This window comes from Aulonocara sp. 'chitande type north' Nkhata Bay, linkage group LG23 (genome assembly GCF_057382095.1).
Source record: "Aulonocara sp. 'chitande type north' Nkhata Bay isolate Kocher_YH1m ecotype deep benthic linkage group LG23, A_spYH_male_GT1.1, whole genome shotgun sequence".
Classification (NCBI taxonomy): Eukaryota; Metazoa; Chordata; class Actinopteri; order Cichliformes; family Cichlidae; genus Aulonocara; species Aulonocara sp. 'chitande type north' Nkhata Bay.
This window is the reverse complement of record NC_141365.1, coordinates 49,648,437-49,674,930: the sequence shown is the minus strand read 5'-3', so window position 1 is coordinate 49,674,930 and position 26,494 is coordinate 49,648,437. Positions and strand designations below refer to the sequence as shown.

The 26,494-nt window shown below is 43.9% G+C and overlaps 2 protein-coding genes and 1 pseudogene across 2 annotated transcripts in view; 1 reads left to right on the top strand and 2 right to left on the bottom strand.

Moving 5' to 3' along the window:
• The window catches only part of LOC147302911 (NACHT, LRR and PYD domains-containing protein 3-like), a 114,459-nt gene that overhangs the window by 50,958 nt on the left and 37,007 nt on the right, over positions 1–26,494 (bottom strand). The window contains exon 7 of the mRNA XM_086283609.1: positions 7,937–8,110. Coding sequence (XP_086139735.1) covers positions 7,937–8,110 — 174 coding nt within the window. The remainder of the gene's footprint in view (positions 1–7,936; positions 8,111–26,494) is intronic.
• LOC147302914 (uncharacterized) lies at positions 365–2,870 on the top strand (annotated as a pseudogene).
• LOC147302913 (NLR family CARD domain-containing protein 3-like) lies at positions 10,862–14,399 on the bottom strand. The gene is made up of 3 exons (XM_086284439.1): positions 14,126–14,399; positions 12,236–14,021; positions 10,862–11,119 (listed from the first exon to the last, which is right to left on the bottom strand). The coding sequence occupies exons 1-3, from the start codon at positions 14,397–14,399 to the stop codon at positions 10,888–10,890; spliced, it is 2,292 nt and encodes a 763-aa protein (XP_086140565.1). The 3' UTR covers positions 10,862–10,887.

Here is a 26,494-nt window from a genome sequence, read left to right as displayed (position 1 = left end):
GTTCATGTTCTGGCGTCACAGGAGCAAACTACGCCCATCACACATGATGTGTTAGCAGACATGCAGTCACACTCACCTCCAGCTGAGAAGCAGCTGTGGCTCACTAAAGGAGCAAGCCTGCGAGGTGATGTCTACTATCTTTGTGATAAACCTATATTGCCTAAGAACCTATATAGGACTGCTGCAAGTTTGAGCCACGGGCTCTGCCATGTCTCGACAGCTGGGATGGTGGCAGCAGTCGAACGGCAGTTTTTCACACTGGGATTCAATGCTTATTCAAAACATTTTTGTAAAGCATGTTTAATATGTTGTAAACATAATGCTCAGGGAAACCTCAGACCTAGGAGAGGAAAGTTTCCCAGACCCAGCTACCCATTTGAAGTAATCCATATGGATTTCATTGAGTTGTCTAACTGTAACACCTACAGGTACTGCCTGGTGATTGTGTGCCCGTTCTCAAAGTGGGTAGAAGTTGTCCCCACTAAGAAAGCAGATGCTATTTCAGTGGCTAAAGTGATATGCAAAAATGTGATCCCAGAGCATGGGATCCCCCAGACTATTTACAGTGACAATGGTCCTCATTTTGTGAATGAAGTAATTGAGAAAATGTCACAACATCTGGGGATAACGCTGAAAAACCATTGCTCATATCACCCACAAAGTGCAGGGCTGGTTGAAAGGACTAATGGCACAGTAAAGCTGAGACTCAGGAAAACAATGGAGGAAACAGGCAGAACATGGGTAGACTGCATTGAGCTAGTGAAAATGTATATGAGAATCACGCCAACTGATAATGGCCTAACGCCTTTTGAAATAATATATGGCAGGCCATTTAGAGTTCCAGTGTTTTGTAATGATAATGATAAAGCAGAAGAAGAAAACACACTAGCAGACTGGATGATTAAAATGCTGAAAAGCAAAGAAGTCATGAGTGCAAATAATCTGCCAGATGATTCTGTTTCTGTACAGGAAGAACGTCTGAAGCCAGGGGACTGGGTACTGATAAAGGTCATAAAGAGGAAGTGCTGGTCGAAGCCACGGTGGGACGGACCATACCAGGCTCTGCTGACAACACCAACTGCTGTGAAGATTGCAGAACGACCCACCTGGATACACCAAAGCCACTGCAAAAAGGTGACACACATCCAGGCCAGCTCGGAGTAAGTGGCAGGAAGACCGGGTACAAAGGGGGGGAAAGCCTCTAGGGCCCTTCGTCTCAATCCGGTGAAGAAACCAACTGAGCCACAGGTACTCATCAGAATGGCTGGTAAAGTGTTGTCTACCCTGCTGGGTGTAATGGCTTTGATGTCATCATGGTCAGCTGTGGAGACCCTGTATGTCCAAGGAAACCACACCCAATACCCTCATGGCTATTCTACAAACTTTTGGTGGCAGTTTATGAATACAACTGCTCACTTGAACAATAGGACGGACTGCTATGTGTGTGCTCATATGCCGTTATCCGCATATACATCTGGACTGTGGCCGTACAGCATACCAGAGGACAGGAGTTGGTGTCTGTTGGGCTTAGCAACTCATCCTGGCAACAGAGTCCTCTGGTCCCAGGCCAACTATAGTACACCTCTGAACATCACCTGGAGTAAGTCGCCACTTATAGATGTGAATTGTTCTGAGCAAACTGACTTATTGGCCTGGCCTCAAGTGTCAGACCCACTGCCAGACATAATATTGCTGAACAAGCTGAATACAGCTCAACTGCCGTTGTGTGTGATGAACAATGGATCACTGTCAGTGGGGGAGCTGCCGCTTCGTTTATGTGGATACATATACACCTACTGCCCTCCAGAGAATGAGAGCAGGTGTATGAAATGCTTGACCAGTGCAAAGTGAGCTGAGAACTTGACATTAAGGAGGACTGAATGCAAGTCCAACCGGGCTTACAGGATACCAGTAAAAGCAAAGAGTCAGAAGTGGACAGGATGTGCAAGGATGGTGCCGAGCAGTAAAGGAACAAGAGTTTTGGCTGATTGGTATTTCTTGTGTGGACATAAAGCCTATCTATCACTCCCTGAGGGATGGGGAGGATTGTGTGCCGTGGTGAAGTTATCGGATCATGTCTTCTTCATGGACAGAGTTGAACATCACCCTAGCAACCGACGGAAGCGTGAGGTGAATATAGCCTCACCTAACTCTTTTGGAGTGACAGTAGACACTGGAGTGCCACGAGAATTCCGCATTTGGAGTGGAGGAGCTAAATTCTTCCAAAGTTTGATCCCAAACATCGGAGTTGCAGAGGTGCGGGATCATGTGGAGATCAACCGATATGCCTTACTGCGACACATTAATCTCACTAAGACTCTGGGAACAGCCTTAGCGGAGGAGCAAAAGGCCATCAGAACGATGGTACTGCAGAACAGGCTGACCCTAGACTTGATAACAGCATCACAAGGAGGAGTGTGTAAGCTGATTGGAGAGACATGTTGTACGTTTATTCCGGATGGATATACGACTGGAGGAGACATCTATGAGGCACTGCAGAACTTAACTGCTCTGCAGAAATATGTGGCGGACCACACATCAGGAGGAGACACGTCACAAGGCTGGATAGCCTGGTTGACATCTGGACCATGGTGGAATATGTTTCTAAAGTTTTTGACTCCCATTCTTACATTATTGGCTTTGCTTTGCTTGTTTACAGGTTGCATTTTGCCATGTGTAAGATCGATGGTGAATAAAATGATTGCTAACACCTTTACCAATTTCATACTGTTGCAGCAGAGTGACATGGATGCTAAGGCTAATATGTGTGTATGAAATGAAGCCTGCACTGAAAATGTTGACAAGTGGTGTAGAGCTGAAGATATATATATGCCGTATAGCCTTAAAAAATGACAATACAGGGTGGTGATGATGGGTTTAGATTTTATTATTGTCATTTGTATTAGGAAATATTTAACCATATATTCTTAGAGGTGTATAATCAATTGTGTAGTGATAGGATGTGTGATCTTTAGCAGGCTGCAGGGGCTTGGTGTGTATTCCACACTGGAATGCACACCCACATCCTGGGAGCACGAGAGAGGTCGTACCTTCTCTTATTGTTTTATGGCAGGATTAACGTAGCTACGTCTGTTCTAGTCTAAGTGCTTTTTGTTTAGATGAACTGCTGGACTTCCTCACCATGTTATCTAGGGTGAACCATCTAGGGTGAAGGGGGGTCTACCCTCTTCCTGACCAAGGATGTTATATGACCCTTTGATCAGCAGTACCACACACACACACACACACACACACACACACACACACACACACACAGTATTCTTTGTTCACATGTATACCTATGTGAGATGCTATATGTTAATGACCCTATGCATATTCATGTAACCACAATAAAAGGAGTGCTATGGGGAGCCTGGCTGAGAGTCTGATGGTGGTCAAGTGGTGGAACGACGCTTGGCTCCAGCCAGGTCTCCCTCATGCATGAGTAAACCAGAGAACTTTGGTGCCTTGTGTCTTGCTTTTTGCTGCGTAGCAGATTGTCCTTAACGTTCCAGTGGATAGGTTCAAACTACAAACCTATCACTTTCACTTCAGCTTCACCAACAACAGCACAAGCAGAGCAGCCCACTGCCTGCATGGCTGGGACAGCGCCCCCTGGTGACTGTAAACCACTACAACATGTAGACGGCCGTCTGCAGGCTGGATGTAGCACCACCGCAGAGACGTGCTGCAGCTCTGTTTAGTTACCCAGCTGACAGCAGAGGCTGTAGTTTACTGTTACCAACATGGAAAACTGAAGCTTCACCAGCTGGAGCTACAGAGCTGGAGAACAAAGGAGACTGAGAGGCCAGAATGATGTGGGAGGAAACATCAAGAGCCTGTTTGAAAGGAGACACATGTGGATGCTGTGCCAGTCTGTGGTCTGTCAGAAGTCAGCTGAGTCACACTGCAAGAAGCTGCAGAATCTCAGAGGAGGAGATTTGGAAGTGTTTGTGGGACAAACTGGACTCAAAGAAAGAAGATGTTTGTGAAGTCTTTGGTGGAGGTGAGCAGTGTGAAGCAGAACACATGCAGATGAATCAGGAGGTCAGCATCAGTGTCTCCTTGTGGTGGACGGTAAAAGAATCAGAGCCAACGCTCCCGTCCACCCTCGGCATGAAGCAGTGCTGTTTCTGAAACAGGAGGACAAGTCCAGAGAAGACAGAGGAAGCAAAGATGAGGGTGGGACAGGACAGCAGGACTTCCTTCACACCTGCAGCTCCATCACACTGCTGTAGCTCCTCTTCATCACACATGTACCTGCAGCCTGTCTTCGAGTCCAGGAGTCACCTCCACACAGTGTAGAAGCCTCCTGTGCAGACCATGGAGTCCAGCCTCTGTCAGGGAAGTCGGCACTAAAGCCTGAAAGACTTCAATCTGTCTCTGCTCCACCCGAGAAAGACCAGCACCGTACTTGTTGTGCATTCAAGGAGGGAACATCAGCGCTGCATCGTGGGAACAACACCGCAGGAACAAAGACACAGCACGGCCGATGAAGGACGAGGACAAAGGAAAGGTGAGTGAGAAGACCCTGGTGGTGTGGACGGACCTGCAGGGGCTCCAAGACTGAGGAGCAGAGACGTCCATGTACCAGCTGAGGATGCTGCAGTGATCCAGGGAGCTCGGTCCAATCTGAGGCCGTGTGAACTACGTGGACCACAGTTTCTTCACAGACTTCAGCCACGTGAACATCTGGAGATCCAACAGTGCACGAGCTGTGAGCCATCAGCTGTTTCTCTCATCAGCTGCTGTAATGAGAGCTGCTGGAATCATCTCGAGCAGCAGGAAATCACTGATGTTGTTTCTAACCAAAGATATGGGACTGAGCTCCGCTGAGCTCCTTCTACTTTCATCCAGATAGAAACTGCTACAGTCTGCTGATTATTGCTTTGCCTCCATCACACGAGCTCTTTATCCTGTTCTTCACTCTCATTGGTTCTTTGTCTGCTTGTTTTTACAACAGTAGTCTTCTGATTGGTCAAAGGAGACAATAAGCTGTGACTAAATGTAGCTCCTACAGCAGTGATGGGAATAACTACTGAAGCTAATCCAGTATCAAAGCTCAGGAATCAGCAGCTCCCACCTCGTTTTCTTTCAACAACTATTTTTAGCTGCTGTGTTTTTGTGTTTCTGCAGACCTCAGACATCCTGCTGCTCTGGACAACTTTTTCATTCTTTTTTTATCATTCTTTTGCTTTTCTTTTATTATTATGTTATATGTATTAATATGTGAAACACTTATTCTTTGTGTTTTTGCTTTACTTCCTGTCAAACTGCTTTAATAAAATCTGCTGCAGTCTAAACTGTGGACGTTCCCTTTTTAACCCTTTGTGAAACAATAAAGGTTTAAATCTGAGTATTCATCTATGTTAGTGTTTAATGGGTCTAATAGGTTGCTTTTAGGGGGTGGGTTTTTATAATCGATTTATCGATTAAAATCGATTCTGGCTTGGATAACGTAAAATCGATTAATTAAAATCCTGAATCTATTTTTTAATATAAATTTATTTTGCTTGAAATTCCAGAATTTCTGGTGAAATCTCACAAAATTTCAACAACAGCTAAGACAGTAAATGAGAGCAGGAACACGGATTCTGCACAAAGACTTAAACACACAGCGCGACCCGCGAATCAGAATCAGTGAGATGTCGCTTTTCTCACCCGATGGCACGGACACAGTCGGGGTTGAAAGCCGACAGCTCGCTGATTCTGATGTTTCAGCGGCTCCGAGCTTTGTGTTTAACCTGTTTGAACCTGCTTAGCTATACCATACCGTCACTGCCATTATATTATGCTGCTATTCATACTGTCATTATATTAATGCTGCTATCCTGTATATATCTTACTTACTATTGTTTGAATACTTGCGATTGTTTTATTGTACTTTTTATATTTTACATTTATATTTATTATTGAATCTTGCACCAAGGGAGTGGCACTCCAATTTCGTTGTACTCTGTACAATGACAATAAAGGCTATTCTATTCTATTCTATTACGTCCTTTTTACACTGATTCTAAAGCTGTTAGTTTTATCTCTCTCCAAACAATATTGACTGAACCAGCAGCAAAAGAAGATCCAAACTACGCTTCACATAAACATCGTCATGAACTCACTCTGACTTTTGCTGTTTTGCTTCCACCAGGATAAAATCACACTTCATGCACAGCTCTCTCTCTCTCTCTCTCTCTCTCTGTACTTCAAGAACAGTTTCCCGTCTAAAAATCTGTTTTCTGCATTATTCGCTTGCTTGTTACGCACAAGTCTACCGTTGTTTACAGGCTGTCGGCCGCTGTTTTTTTCCTTTTACTTACTTTCGAAAAGAAAGCCTCATTTCTGCCGTTCAATACTGAACAAATTTAAACTTTTTAAAATTATGCAAAACTGCAAAACGCTGTGTTTGTAATAAAAACGGTGTAACTTTGCTCTGCTTCACTTCAGCAGCATCAGGTAATGTTTATGTGTTTTTGATCTACTGCAGAATATTTTTATAAAATCCCAGGAAAATCAGCTTCATGTTTTTCTGTGTTTTATCTTCAGCTACTTTGACACAAAGGCCTCTGCTGTGATGCTCACACCTTTGATAAAGTCGCGAAAGTGCCAGCTTCCCTTTTATAGATACAAAAATATGTAAATATACTGATCTGAATTATAATATTTCTGACTGTCTGAGGCAACATTTCCCAGATTCCAATCGAATTGAATCGAATCGATTCTAGAAATCAGTGACGATACCCAGCCCTACTTTGAATTGTGTTACACAAAAATAAGCAAAGTTTCTCGTTGTTCAGGCAGAATCGAGCGTTGAAGAATGAATTCACACGTCAATAAACATTTTCATCAGCACAAGCAGGACAATGAAAGCAGGAAATACCCCAAACTGCCATTTCTCATTCTACAACTTCAACAACTGCACATGAATTATACTTCATACACAGACCCACAGTCTCTGATTGCTCTGAAATCTCACTGACAGCCAATAGAAATAAAGAAAAGTCCAGACTGACAGTCTCTGTGGGGTTAGGCAGTGAACTGCTCACGCTGCGTTAAAGTGCATCACAAACTATTGGAATTGGATCCAACTTTGTGAAGCAGATTTCTTCTCAGCTGCTGTTTTGAACATTTCCTCATGAACTGTATTAAACTCTGTAAATGAACTGAGAACTATTTCTACATTTGAAACTATGGATTCATTTTCCCGTTCACTTCTGTACGTTAGTGTATAAATGAATGTTAGACTGGGCTCCATGGAAACACTTGGACTGGTCTCAGCTGCCTTCTTTCTGTAGTCCTTTCTCTTCTCCAGCTTCTGTTTGAAATCCTCTCACAGAGCCTGAAACCTGCTTTGCTGTCATGTTTGGGCCTGTGTTCCTCTGCTTTAACACAAACCTCACCACAGCAGCTGTGTGGGTCGTCTCTGTAGCAGCCCGATCAGCTTCTGATACATGAACATCATCACAGCTCCTAACTTCACCTTTATTAGCTTTGACATTCATGTCTTTCTTTTCTCTGTCTGTTTCCACAAAAGCTCAAAGTCTCTGCAGCCTGTTTTTATCTGCTATCATCAGATCTCCAACAGCCTCATTCACATCCCTCACACACTCTACAGCCTCACCAGTACTGACTTCATCTTCACTGACTGATGGAGCACAACATGAACCTGTGGAGGCTGAAAAGCTGTCCTGACAAACATCTCCCCGTCACCACTCCACTTCTGTCAGCCTTTAAATGAACCCTGCTCAAGTCTGTAACTTCTATTTGGAGCCAAGAGGAAAAACTGTTGTTCAGTCGTTTGGAAAGACACAACATTTCTGAAAGCACTCAAAGACACATTTCTCTTCAGACACATCCTGAACATTTAGGAACTAAAGAACGTTTCAAATATCAAAGATCAGAAATATAGAAAAACAACAACAGCTGCAGTCAGTGAACTCACCTCAGAGTCTCCAGTCGACAGTTTGGACTCTCCAGTCCAGCACACAGAAGCTTCACTGCTGAATCCTGCAGCTTGTTCTCACTCATGTCCAGTTCTGTCAGATGGGAGGGGATGGACTTCAGAGCCGAGGCCACAACTTCACAATGAGTCCCTGAGAGTCCACAGTCAGCCAGTCTGTGATCATAGAAAATACAAAATGTGTTATTATAAAAGCAGAAAGTCTGCATTATAAACACAGACTGAATGTATATGAAGACAAAACAGAGTGAGGTCATAATCTGATGAACATCTGCTCTTCACATCTGTGCTTCAGCTCCTCTTACTGTGTTTGACATGACACAACGATTGAGTCTCTCTCAGACCTGCAGACTTTTAATGAGAATCTTTGTTTGGCTTTAATCTGCAGATGAAGGAGGAAGATGGTGTCACATTTAGGCTTCCATAATGTCCACAGTCTGTCAGTGAGATCTGATCCAGAGTCAGAGTGAAGACACACATGTGGACTGTTTCCTGTCTTGAATCTAGAACATTTTGAATGAGCTCAGCTCAGTGAAGAGTTCCAGCTGGAAAGACGATCTCTGTTTGCTACCTGCTGCTGTCAGGTACGACTGTTCACGTCCACACTCAGGAAAAATCTGCTGACTGTCACCAAACGGAGCAGAAATGTCATCACTGGACAATAATGATGAATGAACTCAGAGCTGCTGATATCACATCTGATTTCAGGGGAACTAAACACAGAAATGATTGGCTCCTTTTAGCTTTCTGTGCCATTAGTCTGCAGGTTTATCACTAGTTGGCAGAAACAGACTTGTATTAATGTTCAGCGCTTCAGTGTTTATGACTCCAGATCCAGGTGACAGCAAGTCAAAATGATGTTACCTGTCTGTGTCCAGCAGCAGCCTTTGAATATTGTTATAAACTCACATGGATCAGTTTGTCTTTGATTGGTTTGTAAAGTTCAAATTCATTTATATTCATCAACTCTAAATGAAAAATGTTTTTCTTCTTCTTTGTTTATTATTAGAGTAACAAATTCTTATAGTTTCCTGTTGTTGAGAATTTCAGTGTAAAACCACTCGGACCTGTGCATCACTGCACACTGTGAAAGTATTACTGCAGTTTAATCTATAATCCTAATCAGTGTGTTTACTGGACTGTAGTCAGACCTCCGTTATACCAAAGGAAACACTGAACGTCTTCAAAGTCACAATAAATTTATAATAAATGCTAATAAATACTGGAGTGTTAGAAAAGATGCTTCCAGCGTGTTTGTCTTTGATAGGGTTTATTCTGTTCGTCTATTGTCTGACCACTTGGGGGCGCTTTTGTCTCTTTTGCTCTGAGCCTTGGGTTTATTCAAACTGATTTTAATAAACTATTTTCTGCAAGTTGAAGCTTCATCTCCATCTCCAGTGGTTGTTGCATATTTTATGACTATATTAGTAACAGTCAGAGAGTTTAGAGTAAATTAGATCTTCACGTTTTATTTTTGACACAACATAAATGGTGAGCCAGTGTCAGAGGAAGTGACAGCATCCACCGAGGACCAGGGGGAGTGGGAGGACTGGGGGACCAGGCCAACAAAAAGGTGATCACTGATACAGGTCAGCAAACATTTGCTCATTTGGTGTCTTAGAGCAGACTCCGCCCAGCTTTGTCATCCATGGTTGCTCTTTCAAAGGAATCTAGTTACATATTATTTTACTTAATGATCTACTGACACCACTGACTATGCAGGACAACCCCACGTCTGGAGCCAGTGCACATGTGCACAGTCTGTAAATTTATCCAAGTCACACAAGCATTTTGAAATAAGTCCTAATCAGTCCAAGAAAAACAGTCTTGAAGGGTCTGGATGGACTCGCTGACCACACCAGAACCAGCACTGAGGTTTAGTTCTCTTTAAGACAGATTTCATGATGGGAACCAAATAAAACACATTTCAGTCAAACATGCCACAGAGAGCTCTACAGAAAGATTTATTAGGTTCCTTGATGGAGCCATAACAAACGTCAGCGAGCGACCTCCCAACTGTACATTGATTAAAATGACAAAATAAACTGGGAGCGTCTGGTGTGACGTTACTGTGGTCTGAGTGGCAACTTCCACATTCGCCCTCAGTTGAACGTACACATCAGTAACAAGGATCTGTGGAAACTCTCTTGGTAAGTAAAAAGGATGCAGGGAGGCGGATCGAAGTTCAGTCTCAGCCGTGATTCCCTCACCACCACTTTATCACCAGCTCTCATTATTTTAAAGACAGAGACCCTCACACTGGGCTTCACTAGTTACTGCTGGGTCTCTGTTATACAGAAGGCCCATGCCACATTAAGGAAAAAATAATGTCCTTAATTTCAACATTAAAGGTGAAAATGACTTTGAGAATAAAGAAGAAATGTGGAGATTTGCTGTTTCAGGACAAAGTGCCACAGCTGCTGTACTCTCTGAGTCAGTGAAACTTCAGCAGTGGTGTTAGCTAAAGAAGGGAAATGATTCCTGTTACACATCCATGTGTTATATAAACACAGTGTGGTGAAAAGTATAAAGATGCTGAAAGGATGGTGCAGAAAGCTGAAAAACACAAATCTGGAAGATTTGTACAAAATCAAATGTCTTGTAATGGACGGATGCGAGGTTATCGATGGTTCCACCTTCATACAATAAAGAGGATGGATGCTGCAAAACTGGATGATGAAATATTGGTTCAGCACTTTGTTTGAAAGCGCTTTAGAAATAAAGTTATTATCATAAGACGGTGGATCACTTTGTTTCACTAACTCATCTAAACAAAGCGTTTTGTAGAGGGGACAGCAAACCTGGCAGTTTGTCTTGAAACATCAAATCTCCACATTTCAACTTTTTTCTCCAAATACAATTTTGACTTTAACCTCGACTTTATCTTAAAATGATCGGGAATATTTTTCTTACCGTAGTCCTAAAACTCGGCCTTACTCCGTTTCCATCGAAGCAATAAGGTCAGCTTTCTTGTGCTCCACGGTAAACCTGTTCACCGTGGAGAAATCACGCTGAAGAACTCGGCAAGTAAGGCCCCTGTGAGCTCCACATCTCCAGCGTCGGGTCCCAAAAGAATAAAAGTGACTCTCGACTATACTGGCGAACCTGAAGATCTCCACAGAGCTCTCACTAAGTGGCAAGTCAGCATCCAGGTGAGGAGGATGGCTGTGAAACCAAAACGAGCCAGAATGACTCAACAATCCACTTTAAGAAAAACAAACACACAAATCACTCTGGCCCACTCACTGCTGCTACACGTCACCAACCACCAGGGATGATGATGATGATGCTGGCATCAAGTAATCAAAGCTCAGCTTCTCGTCTGGTGATGATTTCTGATCATTTCTATGATGATCGTACCAAATAATGCAGATACGACGTGATCACGCCCAACACTCTGCCAACGGGCACAGACTGACCTCTTCCTGCTGTGAGTCGTCCCTGTCAGAGCCTCGTCCTTGTGACTTGGTGATGCTGTGGTGTGTTCGTGACCTCACACGCTGTTTGTGGGACTTTTGTTGTAAAGGGGCGGAGTCACGAGTGGTGACAGTATAAAAATAATGACCTGCAGTGACCTTTGACTCTAATTTTGGATGTATGCTGGCACACTGCTGTCCATCTCAGCTCTTTAGTACAGAGGAAAGAAAAACTAAAGAACTGGAGCACATATGCTGATGGTGATGATGTCACAGATAATGTGATTGTTCACACGTTCAATAATTAGTTGGAAAAATTAAGAAAGTGCAATCAGAGCCCAGATAAAGACAATAACATCAGACAGAAAGAGCAGTGATCAGAAGCACAAACAGAGGCTGCTTTGGACCATCTTCACTGTTTCACACAGTTTCACTTTACTACAAACACGTTCTTTGTAAAGTCTCACTTCAGTCTTCTCTCCTAAGGAGCAATGCTAACAGACCAACAGCAGCACAGACATGAGCAACAGTCTCATTACTGTCTGCTGCACCGTGTTAACACGACCAAGCGGAAACAGCACACAGATAAAACATGTCAGACTGCAAACTCAGCGTAAGACTAAAAACCGACGACGTGGTGAAAAACTCACAGTTACACACCCACATACATGTGAAGGTGCACTCTCCTACCAAGGTCTCTGCCAGAATAATACAAATGTAGTGTTCTGATAAAAAACAAAACATTTTTAAAAGCATGAAAACAACTCTTCACTGTGAACACAAAATAAAGCAGAATTTATTACTGTGTGACTGAGTAACTAAACTATCACTAATTGATAATATTAATGATCACATCTGGACTCACCGAGCCTTTCTGCAGTTCCTCACAGCTGGAATCAGTCGACGTCGTCCCTCTGCTGATGTTTTGTACTTCTGCAGGTCAAACTCATCCAGAACCTCCTCTGACATCTGCAGCATGAAGGCCAGAGCTGAGCAGTGGATCTCAGAGAGTTCCTTTGATTTGTTCTCTGACTTCAGGAACTCTTGGATCTCCTGAGATAATAAGATGTCGTTCATCTCCATCAGACAGTGGAAGATGTTGATGCTTCTGTCAGGAGAGGATTTTGTCTTCCTTCCTTTTAGATTCTTGATGACTCTCTGGATGGTTTCTGGACTGTTCTCTGTCTGACCCAGCAGACCTCCTAAGAGTCTCTGGTTGGACTCCAGACAGAGGCCATGAAGGAAGCGAACAAACAGGTCCAGACGACCATTTTTACTCCTGAAGGATTTTATTAGTGTTTCCATCAAAAAATCATCCAGAGATGACTCTTTGTATTTTTTTCCCAAGAAGTTCTTCAGCACCTCTGACTTCCTGTTGGTGAAACAGTGGAACATGTAGACTGCAGCCAGAAACTCCTGGATGCTCAGATGAACAAAGCAGTAGACTGGTTTCTGGAAGATCACACACTCTCTTTTGAAGATCTCTGTACAAACTCCTGAGTACACCGAGGCCTCTGTCACATCCAGACCACACTGCTCCAGGTCTTCTTGGTAGAACATGATGTTTCCTTTCTCCAGATGTTCAAACGCCAGCCTCCCCAGCTTCAGAAGAACTTCCCTGTCAGCCTCCGTCAGCTCCTGTGGACTCGTCTCATGTCCCTCGTGGTACTTGTTCTTCTTCCTCTTTGTCTGAACCAGCAGGAAGTGTGAGTACATGTCAGTCAGGGTCTTGGGCAGCTCTCCTCTCTGCTCTGTAGTCAACATGTGCTCCAGAACTGTAGCAGTGATCCAGCAGAAGACTGGGATTCTACACATGATGTGGAGGCTCCTGGATGTCTTCATGTGGGAGATGATTCTGCTGGACAGCTCTTCATCACTGAATCTCCTCCTGAAGTACTCCTCCTTCTGGGCGTCAGTGAAGCCTCGTACTTCTGTTAGCCTGTCAACACATGTAAGAGGGATCTGATTGGCCGCTGCAGGTCGGGAAGTTATCCAGACGAGAGCCGAGGGAAGCAGATTCCCCTGGATGAGGTTTGTCAGCAGCTGGCTGACTGATGACTTCTGTGTGACATCAGACAGCAGCTTCCTGTTGGTGAAATCCAATGAAAGTCTGCTTTCATCCAGGCCGTCAAAGATGAACAAAAGCTGAGAGACAGCCAGCTTCTCTGCTGTGACCTTCTGTAATGTTGGATGGAAAACATGGAGCAGCTCCAGAAGACTGTACTGCTCCTCTCTGATCAGGTTCAGCTCCCTGAATGAAAGCAGAACCACCACACTGACATGTTGGTTCTCCAAGCCCTCTGCCCAGTCCAGAGTGAACTTCTGCACTGAGAAGGTTTTTCCAACACCAGCCACGCCGTTGGTCAGAACCACTCTGATGGGTCTCTGTTGGTCAGGTAAGGCTTTAAAGATGTCCTGGCACCTGATTGGAGTGTCATGGAGGGCGTCCATCTTGGAAGCTGTCTCCAGCTGCCTCACCTCATGTTGGCTATGAACCTCTTCACTCTGTCCCTCTGTGATGTAGAGCTCAGTATAGATCCTGTTGAGGAGGGTTCTACTTCCTGTTTCATCACTTCCTTCAGTCACACGTTCACATCTCCTCCTCAGACTGATCTTATGTTCATCTAAAACCTCCTGCAGACCAACATCTGCTGAAAGAAAGAAAAACAGAAAGAAAACTCTTCAATGTCTGAACAACAACAAGAAGTCCAGTTTTCAGAAATGAGTCCATCAGCAGACAGATGTTCAGTCTTACTTTGTACACAGCTGCTCTGACTGGCTGTCTGCAGTCCAGCTCTGCTTCTGGATCTTTCTCCACACTGGGGACAGGACCAGTCTCCTGATGAAGCAGACTGGTCCCAGTATGAGGAGATGCACTGTCTGCAGAACCAGTGTCCACAGCTGGTAGAGACTGGATCCTTCAGGACGTCCTGACACAAAGCACAGCAGGACAGCTGCTCCTCCTCACAGACACCACTCCTCTTCCTCTTCCTCCCTCTGTGAACACATTTCTTTATCACTAAAATCATTGACTGTCAGTGACAAACATCCAGATTTGATGACACTGTGCAGAAGCTCTGATGGTCACAGAGAAAAGTCAAAGTGGAGAAACTTGTGTTTGAGTTCAGAATCCAAGTTTCCTTTGCTGTTCCTGCCTGTCTTATTAAACACAGAGTGATCAGCCTACAAACTCCACAGTAAAAGCCTTCATCACAGAGCTGATTATGTCCTTCACTGGATGTACTGGAAGTTTGGGATCCATCACTTTCAACTGACCTTTGACCTCCTCTAAAAACTGTGGTGGAGCAGCGGTGTCACATTCAGAGCTTTCAGCTTTATTTTGAAAGAGTTCAGTCATCAGGAAGTGAACTTCTTGGTTCTGATTTTCTTTCTATTATTTTACAGAAGTGAAGAAGAAGAACTAAAAGCTTTGAAATGATCTGAGTGATATTTTTGAACATTGCCACCAAATTGAGTTCAGCCTCCAGCAGTAACTTTGTTTCATGATGCCTCCCTGATGATGTGATGTTTGATTACAAACCTGTTTATGTGTTAGACATTAATCACATGAACACAGGCAGAAAAAAGAAGCCAATGAAACAAATGACAGAAACGTGTTCATTCACTGCCATGATCCATATTTTATATGTACAGATGTTTGTAAAGAACACGTGTGCAGCGCTTTGTTCTGAGGATCTGCTGTCAGCACACAGTGCAGCAATAACTACAACCACACGTTTCTGTAGATCCTGAACATCAGCCTGGAGGAATCTGACCTCAGGTCTGCACACAGAGGAGCTTCACCTCTGGGATGATGCTGGCTTCAGCTCCTTCTACAATCAGGCAGAAGCTTCTGCACCATCAGGACACAAACAGAGAGGAGCTTCTATCCTCAGACCATCCAAGTCCTAAATCAGAACATGCTCCCCTCATAGCATCACCATCAGGGTTTAAACAGGACCTTACATCATGTTCTTGTCTCACTGTCATATTTCAGATCATACCTGATTCATTATGACGTCACACGCTGCTACACTGATCCTGCTGCTTCATTACTGCTGATATTACTCTGCTCACTCTGTTCAGTTACTCTGTTTACATCACTTTGCTCATTTGCTTTGTTCTGCTTGCACTGCTCTGTCAGTACATGCTGTGCTAATGTGGCACAAAGCACTTTAACATTACATCTGCACAATGTTTCATTATTTCATTTAATGATTGTTTATAATGTTTTGTCCAGTCACAGGAGCAGCTCAGCACATTTCACTGTGTTGTACGTGTATGACGATGCCTGTGACAAATAAACAGCCTCGGACTCTTCAATCTTCTGCATTTCTTTGGAGATCAGCTCAGTGGCCTGTTGAGACCATCTTTCTATTTCTGATGACTCAGTTCAGATTATTATCCTGATACTTTCTTTTAAAATGTGATGAAATCATTTATCTGATGTTCTGACACAAATGCACCAAAACGATCCCAAACAGCACAAACCACCACGTTACACACAGTGTAATAAAAATACAGGCAACTACAAATAAAAACACTTTTAAATATAAACTAAAATTACAAAGTGGTCACAGAATTTCAAACACCCGTAAATGAGTCAGCAGCTCTCTTACATGGTCAGCTGAGCTCCATGATTGAAGAACATTGTTGCTGCAGGTTCATGACTGAAGACTGGAGGTTTGTCTTTGGACCAGTCACTCCTCATAGACACACAGCTGGATGCTGGAGACTGTGACCTCTGACCTCTGCAAACACAAACACATCACATGAATTACTGATTAATCTCTGTTTAAAATCTTTTAAGCAGCTGCAAACACACAAACTGGATGATGTGATGGTTTCTGTCAGTAATAGTTGTCTCAGATTAGAGTACAGACGGCTGCAGAGACGTTCACAGCAACAGAGAAGAAATCATTACCTTGGATTGCAATACTACTACGATTGATACTAGCATTATCGTACCCGGACCACCATTAGGAATCATTTATGATGTCACTGGTAGAACATTTATAGAAACAACCTTTGAACTCTGAGTCAGCAGCTCTCTTACATGGTCAGCTGAGCTCCATGATTGAAGAACATTGTTGCTGCAGGTTCATGACTGAAATATGGAGGTTTGTCTTTGGACCGGTCACTCCTCACAGACACACAGCTGGATACTGGAGACTGTGACCTCTGACCTCTGCAAATACAACCACATTGCATTCATTTCACATCAATTAGTACACCACAAAAGGCATGCAAGAAACACAGTATGAAGGCAAACTTCTGGCTTCAATAACATTCAACAGGTCAGGTGGAAACTTTTCTCAGATTTGATTCATGTTTTTATAGAACGATCCAGCTAAAAAAAATATACCATTAGGTCAGGGGTCAGCAACCTTCAGGACCCAAAGAGCCATTTGGAGCCAGTTTCCACGCAAAAGAAAACACTGGGAGCCACAAATACTTTTTGACATCTAGAATGAAGATAACACTGTATATACTGTTTTTTACCTTTATGCTTTGTATGAACAACTAAGGTGTGTTGCTTATGAAATCCATGAAGTGCTACAGAGAAAATTACATGTTATTTATGTAATGAACACATTTGAACTCTTAAAGAAATATAACCAAAGGAAAGACACCCAGCTGAACTAAAATGATGTAGCAAACAAAAACTGCTGTGAGCCGCCACCCTTATATCTCCTTTGGGCTTTTGGAGCCTTGACCTGACTTAAATAATAATAAAATAATTGGAAAAAAAGCTCTATGCTGCTGAAAGATGAAAAATAGATATTTGCAAAATTCTGCCTAAATATGTATTTTACCTGGTTAATGTGTGTGGCGGGGCGTGGTCTGCAGCGCCGCTGCAGGGGAGGCGGACGCACCTGAGCGGCACCCGCAATCACGCCTCGCCGCCTTAACGTCTGTGCTGTTGTGTTGGTGTGTGTCGGGCTGTGAGCTGCAAAGCTACAGCCGGCTGTGTGCGTACAGCAACCGTGTGTGAAAAGTGGTCAATAAAGAGAAGCTGAAAAGCGAGTTCATGCAAACATCGTCGGGTCTGCCGTGATATGTTTACAACGGGACTTCTGCTCCTGAACCTCTGCGCACAGCGTCTGCAGGTCGGGGCTGTACGAAGTCACTTTCATCTTTACAGGACTGTAAGCTGTCGTCTGTGAGGCGTGAGCGGTGTTTGTTTTTAACGTAGTTCACGGTGGAGAACAGCTGCTGACATAATGTGGATCCGAAGATCCATAATTGGCCTACCTGGGGCTGAAAGTCTCGATAAATGCACGGCGTTTCGGCGGGTACACCGGCTTCCACGAGTGTGACGCTTATTTGAGCGATGAAAAAATAATAAAATATAATTTTATTTTTTTATTTCAATATCACAATAATCTTCCAATTTAGAACTACAAGTTAAAAAAGAACATAAATAAAATACACTTCAGCTAAATACTTCTAATTTATTTTCCCAAACCACGAGGAGCCGCACTGTAAGGACTAAAGAGCCGCAGGTTGCCGACCCCTGCATTAGTGTTAGTCAATGTTGTAACTGAACTGAAAAACAAAAGATTTTGGTCCAAAGAAACAAAGTCACTATTAATACAACACAACCCCCCCAAAAAGAGCCATGTAGACCCCGGGCTCTATGGGTCTTGTGCTCGGAGCTTGTTCCTGTGCTGCCATGATTAGTGCCTCTGTGCTGTCTTTCAGTCCAGCTTTGTTCAGCCACTGGTAGGATTTCTGGATGTCAGCCACTTCCTCTGCCTGCTGGTGGTGCAAACTGTGTTGTTCTGAGTTTCATTGGACGTCTTTGTCCAAAGCACCAGACAAAGGGCAAAGTAGATGCATTTGCATCAGCAGGAAAATACACCCCAAACTAGCATCATCATTATACAACTTTAACAACTGCCACTAAATGATACTTCATACACAGACCAGTGTTAGGTTAAGTTATGATGTCACTGGCAGAACATTTATAGAAACAACCTTTGAACTCTGAGTCAGCAGCTCTCTTACATGGTCAGCTGAGCTCCATGATTGAAGAACATTGTTGCTGCAGGTTCATTACTGAAGTCTGGAGGTTTTTCTCTGGACCAGTCACTCCTCACAGACACACAACTGGATGCTGCAGATGCTGCTCCGTCCTCTTCCTCCATCTTCTTGATGTCAGGGTGGAGTTAGTCTGAGAGGTAAACACACACACTCAGAGGTGCTGTTGTACTGGAAGCATCACACTGACGGCTTTCTAATGTTGGAGCTTTGGCCCTAAAGTCCAAACCAGTTATTTTAGAGGCTCAAAGTCTTTAAAAAACACCAAAACCATCACATTATTTAATAAGTACATGATCAGGTGGATGAAGGAACTCAGTGTGTTTGGGATCATCATCATGGTGAGGAGCCCACATGTTACGGCTCCTTTGGAGAGAAGCTGAGGATCACTGCAGGAAGTGAGCTCATGAAACCAAACTGCTGTTTGTGAGCAGGATGACTCTGTTATTGGACCTGCTCTGTGTTCTACATATGATCAATACTTCAAATATCTGTAAACATCTCATCTTATATTTGTTGCACTTGGTCACATCTGTCTTTAAAAATAGATTTTTAATGTCACTGAGAGTTCTTTTCTAACTTTATTGATTTATTTTGGAATAAATTAAATATAAAGGTGCCAAAAACTGCCTGCAGCTTCTGCTCTGTGACAGGAAACTACTGTCAGGCTCAAAATGACTTCAGATTATTCATCACAGAGTGTTTATAGATCACAGGACACGTTACAGTTTTACAGCCTCACGGACATAAAACTCTTAAAGTTTGTTTCTGAAGGGATTTTCAGATCAGACCTGATGTTTCTGCCTACAGCCTGTTTACCGATATAATCAATATCAGACATCAGAGCAACAGAAACCTCGGTGATCAGGACGCCGGCACTGAGAACAGGAAGTGGCTCAAACGTCGCACTTTCATAAAGTCAGCCTGAACTCCACTCACAGAGTTTCTGTCGCCATTTTAGTTTTAAAACCCGTCGTGATAAGGGCGGGTCTTACTGTGAACCTGCGCGCTCATTGGCTAATAACTTGAGATTGACAAGTCGTTATCCAATGAGCGCGCGGCTTCTCCCAACATAAAGTAGTTTCCTTTGAAAAACCAAAGTCTGATTATTTTTGCCTCCACTGACGGAGCCTGTTGTTCCCGCCACAGAGACACAGTAATGTCAGAGCGGTGTTAACACTCACCTGCCTCAGCACAGCTCTCACTCTCCTCCTGCTCTCTCAGCTAAACTCACTTCCTCTCTACTTACAGGAAACCAGCGCTCAGAGGAGCCGACCGGCCTCACGTTTCACCCACAGACACGAACAGCGTGGAATTATTTTATGTCATAAGAAGAAACATTCATGTTAACACTCACCTGCATCAGCTCCACCTTCCTCCTCCTGCTGCTCTGAACGGAGGAGCAACACTTTCACTTTCACTGCTCCTCCCTAAACACAGAGGATGCTGGGACTTGTAGTTTTTACCTTGTGTGATATTTATGGCTGTGACACTAAATCACAGCACGAAGACTTCCTGCAAATATGTCACAGGCGATAAAAGTTTCACATTAAAGGTGAAGTTATTTTTCTGTCTCATGTTCAATAAACAGTGAGCTGGGAAAACTGAAGAACAGACTTCAGACGTTCCCTGCAGAGTTTCTGCTGCTCGGTCGTCTGCATGTTGCTGAGACTGAGCTGATGATGAAGCTGTGATGGGTTTATGGCACGTTTGGTTCTGGAGAAGAGTTTTACTGCCGGTGCAGGTGAAATGATCAGAGGTTACAGCCTCTGGTTAAAGTGGAGGCAGCGATCAGGACGGCTGAGCAGCAGAGGTCTCGAGGGTCCTAAAGTGTAAAAGCATCAGTGTTAGTAACACAAAGATGACAGAATGGGATCATCCACACAACACTAACATCTAAATCCACGGCAGGAACTCTTCCAGTGTCCTGAAAAATCTGTGTGCACGATGCTGAGATTAAAATCTGTCTGCTCATCTTAATGCAATATTGTGAAGCTACAATTCTTTTCTGTAAAAAGCATTTTCATTTTTGTATATAAATAAATGTTGATGTTGTGCTTTAGGATCGTGTGCTTCAATTTGACTTATAATGTGCCAAATGACTGCAACAGGCGGCTTAAGGCAATGCCATCCAGAGTAAGGATCTTGTTAGCCACAGTGTTTCTAAGATTTTTACGCCCCGTTACAATAACCTCAGTTTTATCTGAACTTAGAAGCAGAAAATTAAAGCTCATTATGTGTCTAAGACATCCCGGCAGTTTAACCAATAAAAGCGGGTATCATATGCATAGCAGTGAAAATGTATGCTATGTCTTCTAAAGCACGTATAATGTAAACAGAACTGGTCTTTGCACAGAAGCCTGTGGAGCTTCATAATTAACCTCAGTGTGTGAAGAGGACTCTCCATTTAATAATAGCTGTAATAAAATGTTCTGGCCGACGGTGTTAAACGCTGCACTTGGGTCTAGCAGGGAAGATTTCAACTTTTCAATATGAATGAAGGCTGAAAACTGATTAGATTAATGTCTGATGATCTTTTCTGTGCTTCTTCAAGTTTGTAACACCGAACATATTAAAGGATGATATAAGGTTCACAGGAAGAGTTTAATTAGACACACATTTACTATTTTTCTTTATACTCTTTCTTTCTTGACATGTTTAATATACGGAGCCCCGCAGGGGACATGGGAGAAAAAAAATTAAGACGGACTTTTGCGAGATCTCGCAAAACAAACTCGGGACGCAGAGGGAGAAGATCTGGCGTTCTGGTTCGACTGAGACGGCGCACTAACAGACCACCATTAACCAGTTTATTACTGGCTAATGTGCAGTCTCTGGAAAACAAGCTGTGCGAGCTTCGGGCACGGATCTCATTCCAGCGAGAGATGCGGGACTGCTGCGTGATCTGCCTCACAGAAACCTGGCTATCGGACAAGGTACCAGACTCCGCAATACAACTACCGGGGTTCTCCGTGCATCGTGCGGACAGGTCACAGGATCTTACTGGGAAAAGCAGAGGCGGTGGTGTATGTTTCATGATCAACAACAGCTGGTGTGATTATGCGAACGTGCACCCGGTCAAATCCTTCTGCTCACCGGATCTGGAGTACCTGATGATTAAGTGCCGGCCATTCTGGCTACCGAGGGAATTTACAGCAGTGATTATTACGGCTGTTTACATTCCCCCACAAGCCGACACTGACCGAGCACTCAGGGAACTGTACAGCGCGATCAGCAGTGAGGAAACCGCACACCCAGAGGCAGCGTTTATCACAGCCGGAGACTTTAATAAGGGAAACCTGAAGAAAGTCTCACCAAAACTCCACCAACACATCCATTTTAGCACTCGTGGAGACCGGCTACTTGACCACTGCTACACCTCTTTCCGGGATGCGTACAAAGCCCTCCCCCGCGCCCCATTCGGCCAATCAGATCACCGCTCCATCCTGCTCCTGCCCGCCTACAGGCAGAAGCTGAAACGGGAAGCTCCAACCCGGAGGGCGGTGCACTGTTGGACGGACCAATCGGAATCTACGCTGCGGGACTGTTTTGATCACGCGGACTGGGAAATGTTTCACGTGGCTGCTAGGAACATTGATGAATACACAGACTCAGTCTGTGGATTTATCAGGAAATGCGTGGAAGATGTCGTCCCATCCAGAACAGTTAAATCCTTCCCAAATCAAAAACCCTGGATTAACGGAGATGTTCGCGCGGCACTGGCGGCACGGAACACCGCCTTTGCCTCCGCGAACACATCGGACTACAAACACGCACATTACCAACTCCGGAAGATGATCAAAGCAGCCAAACGTGAGTACAGGGACAGGGTGGAGCAACAGTTTGACAACCCTCGGAGTATGTGGCAGGGACTAAACACGATCGCAGACTTTAGAGGGAAAACCAGCACACCACAGACCACGGCCTCTCTGTGTGAGGATCTAAACGTATTCTACGCTAGATTCGACACAGCGAACACCATGAGACCGGACAGTGTGTGCACCGCGGATGACGTCAGTGCGCACGCTGTGTCTGAGGAGGATGTGCGGAAGTGCTTCAGGAAGGTGAACGCGCGCAAAGCTACTGGTCCGGACGGGATTCCCGGCCACGTCCTCAAGTCATGCGCAGCTCAGCTGGCTGGAGTGTTCACGCACATCTTCAACCTTTCCCTCTCTCTGTCTGTAGTCCCAGCCTGCTTCAAAATGGCCACCATCGTCCCGGTACCCAAATCCTCCACCATCTCCTCATTGAACGACTGGCGACCTGTAGCCCTGACCCCCATCGTAAGCAAATGCTTCGAGAAGCTGGTCAGAGACTTCATCTGCTCTGCACTACCCGACTCACTGGACCCTCTACAGTTTGCATACCGCCACAACAGGTCCACTGATGATGCCATAGCCCTGACACTACACACTGCCCTGTCACACCTGGAGAAGAGAGACACGTATGTGAGAATGCTGTTTGTAGATTACAGCTCAGCATTCAATACCATCGTTCCCTCGAAGCTGGACAGGAAACTGCAGGATCTAGGACTGAGCAGCTCCCTCTGCAGCTGGATCCTTAGCTTCCTGTCTGACAGATGCCAAGTGGTCAGACTGGGCAGCATCACCTCATCCCCCCTCACACTGAACACTGGTGCTCCACAGGGGTGTGTACTGAGCCCTCTCCTGTACTCACTCTACACCTATGACTGCACAGCCACTAACAACTCCAACATCATTGTGAAGTTTGCGGACGACACTACAGTGGTGGGTCTTATCACCAACAGTGATGAGACGGCTTACAGGGAGGAGGTCAGCGCCCTGACCCACTGGTGTCAAGACAACCATCTCACCCTCAACGTCGCAAAGACAAAGGAGTTGATAGTGGACTTCCGGAGGTGCAGAGAAGTACACACCCCCATCACCATCAACGGCGCTGCTGTGGAGAGTGAGCAGCTTCCAGTTCCTTGGAGTACATCTGGCTGAGGATCTTACGTGGTCAGTACACATAAACAAAACAGTGAAGAAGGCGCAGCAGCGCCTCTTCTTTCTCAGGAGACTGAAAAGATTCGGCATGAGCCCCCGCATCCTCAGGACCTTCTATCACTGTGCCATTGAGAGCATCCTCACTGGATGCATCACCACCTGGTATGGCAACAGCACCGCCTACAACTGCAAAGCTCTCCAGCGAGTAGTGCGGTGCTCTGAACGGATAATTGGAGGTGAGCTTCCCTCCCTCCAAGACATCTACAGGAAGCGCTGCCTGAGGAAAGCGGGGAGGACCATCAAGGACTCCAGTCCCCCCAGCCATCAACTGTTCAGACTACTTCCATCAGGAAGGAGGTTCTGCAGCATCCGGTCCCCAACCAGCAGACTGAGAGACAGCTTCTTCCACCAGGCCATCAGACTGCTGGACACTTCATAGACACCTCACCTTCACTACTGGAACTTCAACATTATGCACTACACACTGTACAGTAATGCCACTGTTTTGCACATGTCTCAACTCTGTATATTTTTATATATTTTATTTATTGTTTACTCTATTTAATTTGTAAAAATGTGTATACACACACACACGTAGAAAAACATTTAGTATACATCCAGAAATGCAGTTTGTAATGAAAAAAGGTGGAAACTATAGAGGTACAGTTAGTCAGTAGGAGGTGTAATTGTCTGCCTGCAGAGATAAAGGTGTGGGGTGTAAGAAAAGGTGTAAAACCTTTGGAGGTTCAGGTGGACATGGTTTCAGTTGACCTCTGACATGATAAGATAAGATAAAGGAACTGTTTGTAATGAAAAAGGTGGAAAAACTATGGAACTACAGTTGGGATGTGTGAGTGCTGGGATGCTCTTGATAAAGGGAGCCTCTTTTATTGTTTTATGACTTCTTTTGCTGACTGTTGGGGGCCTAACTGTAACCCACTCTGTCTAACTGTTGCAGAGTGTGACTAGTTAAGAATCTGTAGTTTTTAGAAGTAAGACCAGAAAAGTTTATTTCTAAAGGAATACCTGTTGTTGTTTGTGGTGCTCTATTTAAAACTATTAGCCTCTGTGTCTTTTCGGAGCGCTAAAGAAAAAGTCAAATGCTCCTAAAGCAGATAAATCATCTATGTGTAATCAACAAGTCTTACTGTTGCAGTGTGTTTGTGACTAGTAGATAATTATAGGGCTAGTTGCATTAAAGGAACATTGGGGGTTGATACAGTGCTAGTGTGGCTAGGTGTGAATATGTGCTTTTAGAAGTATCACAGTTTGATTTCTAAAGGGATACATGTTGTTTGTGCTATTCTGTTTAAAAACTATTAGCCTGTGAAACTATTAGAAAAGTGAAATCAAAAAAAGTGTAGGTATTACTACTAATGGGAACTGAAGCAGTTGTAGGAATTGAAATTGATACTCAGCCCTAATCACATTGTCTCCTGTTATTTTTCTTGCAAACCAGGCGAAACAGGATTTAATGACAACATGCAGCAAAACTGAATCCTAAATCATCAAAGCAGCCGTAACAATAACACAAACAACATGTTTAATCAGTAAAAAATATTGCGAAATAAAGAAATCACAGGATAAAATGATTAATTAGGCAAGTTTTTCTTTATTTAAAATGTTTTCTTTAAAATATTTTGTATTAATCACGTTACAATCGAACAAAAAAGGGAAAAACTAACATTTTAAAGGTGTTATTCAGTTTTTCCTCCTGCAAATCTTTAGATCTTTTTTAGAAAAGCAAAGTCTTGATGAACCTGCATGAGTGCTCACTGTGTATGTTAACAATGATCAGATGAGTTTCTTTTTTGTTCATTTAAACCTGTTTTATATTTAGTTTTTTCTAATTTGACTCGATTCACAGAAGATGAAGCATTTGAACTGAAGTTAAAACTAGAATTTCTTAGAGAGACTCCGCCTGAAAGACTGAAACCCGCATGTGAGATTTTGTGGCCTCTGTGTGACTGTTGGTGGGTCAAAAAGGTTTCAGCTGCACAGCCAGACGTTATTGAGCGAGCCACCGGTTGAGAGGCACACTTCTCGCAGCTCCTTCCTTTCGTCAGACTTTAAAAGAAACATTTATAGGGTTTAGAGATATTAATATTGATACCACCTCTGGAGAGGTTACGGTGTTGTGCCAAAAAGTGATTTCCAATGTTTCTGTGTATTTTTTATGTGTATTATCTTTACGTACGTTGGTAAATAGACTTCGGTTGTCAGGTTAAGGCTGTGTGCAGGCAAGAGTGGAAGTAGAAGGACCCAAAGTGCAGACACTCGGAGGCGGAAAGTAACTCAAAACTCAGCTTTTATTGCTGGATGGCAAAAAGTGGCAAAACGTAACAAAAATCCAAATAACGTTACATGACCAGGCAGCCAGAACACACAGCATAAATGAAAGCAGATCACGACACCGACACAAAGAAACACAGGGCTTAAATACACAGAGGGAGCAATCAGGGAATGGGTAACAGGAGGGAAACACAGCTGGGGCAAATCAGGCCTAACGAGACAAGGGGAAGCAAAACCAGACACATTAACATCAGACATGGACTTTCAAAGTAAAACAGGAAACATAACACAGACTCAGGCAGGCTCTATAACAAAGGGAACAGAGACGTGGGACCAGGGCAGACACAGACACTGGCTGTATCCCAATTCAGGATCTGCAGCCTTAAAGTACGCAGCCTCAACGATCCTCAAGGGCCGCGTACTCAAAGACCGCTAAGGCCGGAAGTGCGAGGCTTGTGAAATGGGACGGTCTAGCCTCCGTTGCGCTGCCCAGGTTGCCTAGCAACCATGATACCAACAGCTGGAAACGTGTCTTACAGCTTTGTTTGACAGAAATGAAGGAGAAAATCTTTTGTGCATTTGTTTGTTTGTTTCTACATGAGCTTTGATCATTCTCTGTGAGATTGAGCTCAGCTATTGAACGGCGTATATTTGAAAGTAAAGGCTTTAAAACCAAGTTAGTACAAACGTCACTAATGTCACATAACTTTGCCGACATGTGGCCAACAGTAATGTTTTAATGTTCTTCGTTATTAAACATTTGCACATAAATAAGTGACATAATATTCAGTACTTACTTAAAGTTTACTCTTCGGGCGCCC

Excerpts from the sequence above, each read along its gene's own strand:
- LOC147302913 (XM_086284439.1), bottom strand. The coding sequence starts at position 14,399 with ATGATTTTAGTGATAAAGAAATGTGTTCACAGAGGGAGGAAGAGGAAG. Across the intron at positions 14,022-14,125 it reads TCAGAGCAGCTGTGTACAAA|CAGATGTTGGTCTGCAGGAG; the intron begins GTAAGACTGAAC and ends TCTTTCTTTCAG. Across the intron at positions 11,120-12,235 it reads AGGAACTGCAGAAAGGCTCG|CCATCCTCCTCACCTGGATG; the intron begins GTGAGTCCAGAT and ends TTGGTTTCACAG.